The following is an 8,557-nucleotide window of genomic DNA, read 5'->3' on the forward strand; positions in this document are numbered from 1 at the left end:
CCCACTCTACACAGGAGGCCTCGATGTTGTGTGCACAGGTGAGACCACCGGCCCTCAGGACGTGATGCTGCCCAGGCTGCGGGTTGAGAACATACCACTGAATCCTGGTGTCAGCTCTGCCAGACGTTGGGAGTAAAAGGTGCTGGACTGGGTCAGCTTCAGGCTCTTCAGGTGCTGCTCAAAAATCTCCCGCCTCTCCTGCCAGAACCAGGGGAGGAGGACAGACCGTTGGGCTCACGCCCAGTTATTGCCGCAGGCGCTGCATGTTTGTCTGTGGGGAGAGAGAGGGGTCCCCGACGCGCCTGCCCTGAGGACAAGCCTCAGCTTCCCAAGTAGCTGGGATTACAGGTGTGTGCCATCACGCCTGACTGAGTTTTGTATTTTTAGTAGAGACGGGGTTTTGCAAACTTGGCCAGGCTGGTCTCGAACTCCTGGCTTCAAGTGATCTGCCTGCCTCGGCCTCCCAATGTGCTGGGATTACAGGCGTGAGCCACCACGCCTGGCCATGAGCAGCATTTTAAACATGAACAGAACGCTGTTGGATGGCCGGCTCCGGTGGCTCACACCTGTAATCCTAGCACATTAGGAGGCCGAAGCAGGCAGCCTGGCTAACATGGTGAAATCCCGTCCCTACTAAAATACAAAATGAGCCAGGTGTGGTGGTGCACGCCTGTAATCCCAGCTACGCGGGAGGCTGAGGCTGGAGAATCACTTAAAGCTAGGAGACAGAGGTGGCAGTGAGCTGAGACTACGCCGCTGCACTCCAGCCTGCGGGATAGAGTGAGACTCTGTCTCAAAAAAAAAAAAAAAAAAACCAACAAAAAAGAATGCCACGGGGTGTGAGCTGAGGCCCCGGCCTCTCCCTGGCTGGGCCCTGCTCCTGCCCCGTGTAGCCAAAGCAAGGCTCTCTCTGCACATCGGCAGCTCTGTAGCCATGGCTCCCAACACCCAGCTCAAAACCTCTTCAGGTCAAAGAGCTGTTGAAGGAGGTCGTGATTTCTTCTTTTATAAATGTTGCAAATACCAAAATAGCTCCTGCTGCTTTTAGGAACAAGTGCAACCCTCTGAGGAGTCTCTCCTCCTGCCCCAGGGTTGGGCGAGGTCCACAGGGTCAGGGCAGGGGTCACAGAACAGCAGCTTTTGACTTTCTGGCAGGATGGGCAGAGGTCTCCTCTGAGGTGTGGGCCTCCTGCTTAGTCTCCCTCTCCCCTCAGACCTGGCGGGGCAGCTCCCATCCCCATCACTTTCTGGATCCTCATGGCTTCCATTCATCCCTTCAGAGGCCTTTTGCCTCAGGGACAAGGCTTTTTTTGGTAAGAGACAGGGTCTCACTTTGTCGCCCAGGTTGGAAGGCAGTGGTGAAATCATGGCTCACTGTTGCTTCAACCTCCCGGGTTCTAGCAATCCTCCCACCCCAACCGCCTGAGTAGCTGGGACCAGAGGTGTGCTCTACCACCATGCCTGGCTAATACTCTTTTCTTCCTTTCCTTTTTTTTTTTTAATAAAAGAGATGGGGTCTTGCTGTGTTGCCCAGGCTGGTCTCAAACTCCTGGCCTCAAGCAATCCTCCTGCCTCAGCCCCCAAAGTGCTGGTATTACAGGCATGAGCTACAGCGCCCAGCCAGGGACAAATGTTTGCATTAAATTTCCCTTGTTCAGCTTACTGGTGAGGCTTCATTTCCTGTCTCACATTTTCTACACATCTGTAAGTCTCCATTTTGTACAACTTGAATCAGCTCGTGGTCCTGAGCACTCAAGTACATCGTGCTACTGGAACCTTCCACCACCACTTTACTGTAAGGCTTTAAATCCTAAGACACACTGGCTGTGGCCGATGAATTACTCCAACCAGAGCCGGCTACAGGACTACGTATAAGGCACGAGACCACAAGGCGTACAAGACAGGCTTACCTGAAAACAAACGAGTGTGTTTCTAGTATGGACGAGTGCGGGCAGGCTGTCGACACCAGAAGGAGTGACAAGCTCAGTTCAACAGGGATGGCACGGCCAAGCCTGCAGCCTGGGCACCAGGAGGACACCACGCTCAACCGCCCATGCCAGTGGCCAGAGATGGGCACTTAGGGGTATCTCTCCCACCCAGGAGCCTGGGCTCCCCGTGCTCCCTGCACTTCCTTTAATCAGACCATTCTGGCATTTGACCGTGAACTGCACTGACCACTCCCCACTCCCTGTGCGTACGGCTCGTTACCACATGCTCTCTCTTCCCTCTGCCTGACCCTTCACTTCTGCCTCATGGGATGTGGGGGTGGAGGATGGCCCTCCCCACTCCTGGCGCCCTCCCTGCCCAGGATCTGTGAGTAGTAAGTCTTTGAATGTGTTTCCTATCGTGGTGGGGCCTGAATTTGCACCTTCCACAAGGAAGAACCAGGGGCTGCCCAGGCTGGGTTTTCTCAGGCATGTGGGGGACACTGGGCAGGCCCCAGCACCAGAGTGATGGTCAGGCAGGCATAACCTGGACGTGAATCAGACAGGAGCCATGGGACGTCTGCCAACATAAGCAGGTTTCCTGGAGGGACTCCTGGACTTCGGATGGACATTAAGCTGTCCACTGGGTCAAAGATGCATCTCTTGGAGGGTGCAGGATAACCTTCATCTCCCCTGAGTACAGGACTGCCGGCCGCCAGGCACTGGACCCCAGTTTAGCTGGGGGCTCTCAAGACTCAGGCTGTCCACACTAAAGATGAACACAGAGGACCCACTCTGCACCACACACGGGAAATGGCGTCCTGTTAGTACTTTTCTTTCTTCTCCTGGAGTCAGGGGTCTCGCTCCGTGATCCAGGCTGAACTGCAGTGGTGTGATCACAGCTCTACTGTAGCCTCAACCTCCGGGCTTAAGCCATCCTCCTGCCTTGGTCTCCCAGAGAGCTGGGCTTACAGGCATGAGCCACCACACCTTGCTCTGGCTGTATTTTCTTTCAAGTGGCCTGTAGTTCCCACTCAGTCCTTCCTGCTTTGCTACTATTATCAAAAGCTTATCAATTTCCACATAAAAGTAAATGGTTACCAAAAATACGTTTTGGTAAGACACAGGCAGCGCCAGTCCTCTAGACCCGCGGGGCGGTCGGGGAGAAGCCAGGCGCGTTTTGCAGTGTCTGACACAGTGGCTGGCCCCACTCCTCTGCAGGGATCCACCGCCTTTCCAAGTGAAGCCCTGGGGACCTGCCAGAGGCATGTTTGCTCGGAATTCACTCAGATTGAGGGTGAGGGAACTCGGTTCTCGCAGGGGCAGCTCGCAAGGGAGGCTCGTGCTCCTCAAACACCTGGGGCAAGAACCACTTCCCTTTTCTTTTCTTTTTTTTTTATTGAGACAGAGTCTCGCTCTGTCACCCAGGCTGGGGTGCAGTGGCCAGATCTCAGCTCATTGCAAGCTCCGCCTCCCGGGTTCACACCATTCTCCTGCCTCAGCCTCCCGAGTAGCTGGGAATACAGGCACCCGCCACCTCTCCCGCTAGTTTTTTGTAGTTTATAGTAGAGACGGGGTTTCACCGTGTTAGCCAGGATGGTCTCGATCTCCTGACCTCGTGATCCACCCGTCTTGGCCTCCCAAAGTGCTGGGATTACAGGTGTGAGCCACCGCGCCCGGCCACCACTTCCCTTTTCAAACGTTTACTGTGTCTCAGATTGACACTGTGGGTCTGAGCTCCATTCATGAGATGACTGATCACATCTGGTTGTTGCCATCATAGCTACGGAAACCTCCAGCAGCTCCGATTCCCAGTTTAGTCCTGCTCTCCTCACAGACGTCACAGACCCAACACTGAGCAGCCGCAGAATGGCAGTCAGAGGCGACCAGCCCACCCAGCACCAAAACTCATCTCCTGTTCCTACGGAGAGTCGGAGCCACGAGTTTTGCCAGAGGTCGCGCAGCAGATCCACGCCTGTCCGCAGAGTCCCTACTGCACTGAAGGCACAGCTGTCCCTCCATGGCCACGGGCGGCAGCAGCCCTCCGGCCCACAGTCAGCAGTTGGAGCTCAGCCCCCATGGAGCCGGGGCTAGGCTGAGCCCACCACACCCAGGCCGGTAAGGCATTTTTAGTTTTTATTTCGTTATTTTTATTTTTGGGGGGGAATTTTTTTTTTTTTTTCATTTTCTTTGGCAAGGCATTTTTATATTTCTGTAGGACGAGTGTCTACTCTTAGGTAAGTCTGTGATACTTTAAGGAACAGTACATGGCATCATAAAGACATGAGTTACACAGAACTGAAATGCAACGTGTGTTCCTTCCCGTGTGATGGTTCCCGGCCACTAAATCACAGGACACCCAGGCCTGGATCTGGCTCCATCCACCTCATCTCTAAATACCTGCCTGGGTATTTCTGGGGTTCAAGCCCTGCTAAGAACGGCCTTCACCAGGGCGCCCCTGTACCTGCGAGGACGCGCTCCACGGCGTACTCGAAGTTGAGCGTGTGCACGGAAGTGTGTCCCTCCCGCGCCGCGTGCAGAGCAGCCTCGTTGCAGATGTTGGCGATGTCAGCTCCTGCCAACACAAACGACAGCCAGGGCACGGTGGGGTGGGGTTCTGCTCTCTATCAGGGTTTAAGAGGAGGAAGGGGCCCTCAAGGAAGAACAAAGATGGCCGGGCACGGTGGTTCACGCCTGTAATACCAGCACTTTGGGAGGCTGAGGCAGGCGGATCACCTGAGGTCAGGAGTTGGAGATCAGCCTGGCTAACATGGTGAAACCCCATCTCTACTAAAAATATAAAAATTAGCCGGGCGTGGTAGTGCATGCCTATAATCCCAGCTACTCTGGAGGTTGAGGCAGGAGAATTGGTTGAATCCAGGAGGCAGAGGCTGCAGTGAGCCAAGATCACGCCACTGCACTCCAGTCTGGGTGTCAGAGCAGGACTCTGTCCCAAAATAAATAAATAAATAATTAATTAAAAGGAAGAACAAAGAGGGAAAAAGAGACCAAGAAGCAAGAGTGCTGGTGAGAGCGTGTGGGAGAGGCAAGGGGAGCCGGCACCAGCAGCAGAGGTGGGGAGTGGCAGGCACTGCGACCATGTTCCACTGAGGCCATTTCACAGACGAGACACAGAACCGCCAAGCTCCGTCCACCCTGACACCTGTCTCTCTCCTCCCAAGGGCAGTTCCACACCCCATCTTGTGACATTCCACCTAACAGCTCGTGGGCATTGATGGCAAAGAAATGAAAGGCTCTCAGTATCCACAAAATTCTAGTGAAAGATCTTAACAAACAATCAAAGGGGAAGTTCATCTCGATAAAAGGGAGTTTTGTTTACATTAAGTTTTAAAATGTGAGCCACGCAGAAAAAAGCGTCTTGATGTATGATTTCTATTTCTACAACTTGACAGAGACTGTGAGGGTCAGCGGGAGGCGGCTTTGCCGGCACTGCGTCGTCTGACCCCGGGTCTGACGGGAAACGCCGGGATGCCTGGTCACTGTGTGGAAGCAAATGTACCGCCACTATCTCTGGAGTCGAGCACAGTCTGCTTTTCCACCCCTGGGGCAGAGGAAGGAGTGCGGGTGCCGTCTTGACCTCCTGCCATCCTACATGCACATCAGCTCCCACCCAGGCCTGTACTGAGCAGGGGCCCCCAGACAAGGCAGCGCCCACTCTACACAGGAGGCCTCGATGTTGTGTGCACAGGTGAGACCACCGGCCCTCAGGACGTGATGCTGCCCAGGCTGCGGGTTGAGAACATACCACTGAATCCTGGTGTCAGCTCTGCCAGACGTTGGGAGTAAAAGGTGCTGGACTGGGTCAGCTTCAGGCTCTTCAGGTGCTGCTCAAAAATCTCCCGCCTCTCCTGCCAGAACCAGGGGAGGAGGACAGACCGTTGGGCTCACGCCCAGTTATTGCCGCAGGCGCTGCATGTTTGTCTGTGGGGAGAGAGAGGGGTCCCCGACGCGCCTGCCCTGAGGACAAGCCTCAGCTTCCCAAGTAGCTGGGATTACAGGTGTGTGCCATCACGCCTGACTGAGTTTTGTATTTTTAGTAGAGACGGGGTTTTGCAAACTTGGCCAGGCTGGTCTCGAACTCCTGGCTTCAAGTGATCTGCCTGCCTCGGCCTCCCAATGTGCTGGGATTACAGGCGTGAGCCACCACGCCTGGCCATGAGCAGCATTTTAAACATGAACAGAACGCTGTTGGATGGCCGGCTCCGGTGGCTCACACCTGTAATCCTAGCACATTAGGAGGCCGAAGCAGGCAGCCTGGCTAACATGGTGAAATCCCGTCCCTACTAAAATACAAAATGAGCCAGGTGTGGTGGTGCACGCCTGTAATCCCAGCTACGCGGGAGGCTGAGGCTGGAGAATCACTTAAAGCTAGGAGACAGAGGTGGCAGTGAGCTGAGACTACGCCGCTGCACTCCAGCCTGCGGGATAGAGTGAGACTCTGTCTCAAAAAAAAAAAAAAAAAAAAAAAGAGAAAAAGAACGCTCTTGGAAGCCAAGATGGGTGGGGATCACTTGAGGCCAGGGGTTGGACACCAGCCATGGCAACACAGTGAGATCCCGTGAAAAATTAGCCGCCACGGTGGTGCCCGCCCGTCGCAGTCCCAGCTCCTCAGCTTGAGCTCTGAAGGTCGAGGCTGCAGTGAGTGGTGATCGCAGCACTGCACTCCAGCCCGGGGCACAGCACAACACCCTTCCTCTAAAAATCAAAAGAAAAAACCAAAAAGAAAAAAGAGAGCCGCCCTCCCCTGGAGAAGCCACTGTCCCCTGGAGGGGCACTGTCCCCTGGAGAAGCCACTGTTCCCTGGAGAAGCCACTGTCCCCTGGAGGAGCAGTGTTCCCTGGAGAAGCCACTGTTCCCTGGAGGAGCAGTGTCCCCTGGAGAAGCTGTGTCCCCTGGAGAAGCTGTGTTCCCTGGAGGAGCAGTGTCCAGCAGGAAGGGCTTCCGCTCTGCCCTTCACTCTCCATCTCAACAGAGGCCGAGCACCGGCTGAGGCATCAGGGCAGCTGCCTGTGTGAGCCCAGCCCTGCTCCCCAGGCTGCAGTGACACACCATGAACCTACCAGCAAACCCCGAGGCCCTCTCTCCAAACCCTCCCCTCCATGAGCTGAACTCCTGCTCCCTCAGGGCAGCAACCAAGGCCCTTTGGCCGGGAAGTGTAACGTCCAACCAGAGCCCTGTGACAGAGGAGGGATCAGGCAAGAGGCCTCAGAACTCCTACTCCCACCCCAATTTCAGGGCAGCTGCACAGTCCACGTCTCCAGAACCCACGCTCTGGATGGAAGGAAATGATGCCGCACAAGAATAAAGTTTCCCACGATTTTTCCTCCCGGATTTTGTTTCAAAGGATTTGCTATAAGAACCAGACTGACACCCAGGATAAAAGGAAAACCAATAGTGGGTGAAAAGAACTGCAAAGCCCCGAGCCGTGAGTGCAGCAGGTGGGCAGGTCTGCTGGGGGCGTGTGGCCGATGTGGGGGCCACGCTGGACAGTGCCAGCACCTGCGGGACAGCGACAGGCTTCACACCAAGAAGTGTCTTAGAGGAGAGGCCAGACCACCCAGAACGAGTGAGGGCGGCCCAGGTGGAGTGGGAGAGGCTGGGATCCTGGCTCTGACCTGCAGGGTGGGAAGATCAATGAAGACATGCCGGTCCAGTCGGCCTGGCCTCATCAGAGCACCGTCCAAAATGTCAGCTCGGTTCGTGGACGCCAGGACAATGACATGGTCTGTGGTGCCCATTCCTGAGGGGACAGAAAGTGGCCCTGAGGCTGAGGGTCCTGACACAAATTTCCCCTGCAGGTTCCCCTTCAGAATACAGGAGGGAGAGGGACCCTCCCCGCCCCAGGCCCAGAGAGAAAGGAACAGCCGGTCCTTCTGTACTACGAGCTGTGATCCTTCCCCCATCGCTCCCAGCCAACATCACCAGGAGGAACAGCAATTTCCCCATTTTGACAAGTGGTAACAGCAACACCATCTCGGGGCTAGCCCAGCCAACATCACCAGGAGGAACAGCAATTTCCCCATTTTGACAAGCGGTAACAGGGGCTAGCTACTGAGGCAGAACTGTCCGGGCCTCCTGGAGCTCCCACGGCATCCTGGAGTGTCTCTGTCTCACGGTGTCACCTGGGAGCCCGTCCTCACAGCCGCCCCCCCAGCCCCATCATTATTAGTGTGACTTTGTTACATTTTAGCTAACACTCGGCTTTAAGCTGTGACTTTAAAACATTTTATCTTCAACGCCTGGCCTTAAGCCCCGGGTTTCAGGCTTGAGGTTTGTCATCGGAGAATTTAAAAGTGAGCCCAGAAACGATCACGCATTCCTGGTGTCTGTGAACCTTGACTGGCCCCTGATGTGAATAAATCAACTGCGAAATGACCTATGAAGCTGCTGGGAACACCTGACTGGACGCTTCTAAGAACGTTCAGGTGTTATGATGTGATATTTCTCTGAATTTAAACAAATGTACTCAGAGCATGTAAGATTGAAAACTTTGGGTCTGCTTTCAAAGAATCCACTTGGCCGGGCGCGGTGGCTCATACCTGTAATTCCAGCACTTTGGGAGGCTGAGGCGGGTGGATCATGAGGTCAGGAGTCCGAGACCAGCCTGGCCA

At 54.9% G+C, this 8,557-nt stretch overlaps 1 protein-coding gene across 1 annotated transcript in view; it reads right to left on the bottom strand.

The window, feature by feature from the left end:
* The window catches only part of SPG7 (spastic paraplegia 7 (pure and complicated autosomal recessive)), an 89,767-nt gene that overhangs the window by 21,683 nt on the left and 59,527 nt on the right, over positions 1–8,557 (bottom strand). The window contains exons 10-14 of the mRNA XM_011927986.1: positions 7,562–7,686; positions 5,692–5,794; positions 4,382–4,500; positions 3,283–3,307; positions 2,757–2,767 (exon numbers count right to left, since the gene is read on the bottom strand). Of these exons, the coding sequence (XP_011783376.1) occupies positions 2,757–2,767; positions 3,283–3,307; positions 4,382–4,500; positions 5,692–5,794; positions 7,562–7,686 (383 nt within the window). The remainder of the gene's footprint in view (positions 1–2,756; positions 2,768–3,282; positions 3,308–4,381; positions 4,501–5,691; positions 5,795–7,561; positions 7,687–8,557) is intronic.

Source organism: Colobus angolensis, unplaced genomic scaffold (genome assembly GCF_000951035.1).
Source record: "Colobus angolensis palliatus isolate OR3802 unplaced genomic scaffold, Cang.pa_1.0 Scaffold76, whole genome shotgun sequence".
Classification (NCBI taxonomy): Eukaryota; Metazoa; Chordata; class Mammalia; order Primates; family Cercopithecidae; genus Colobus; species Colobus angolensis.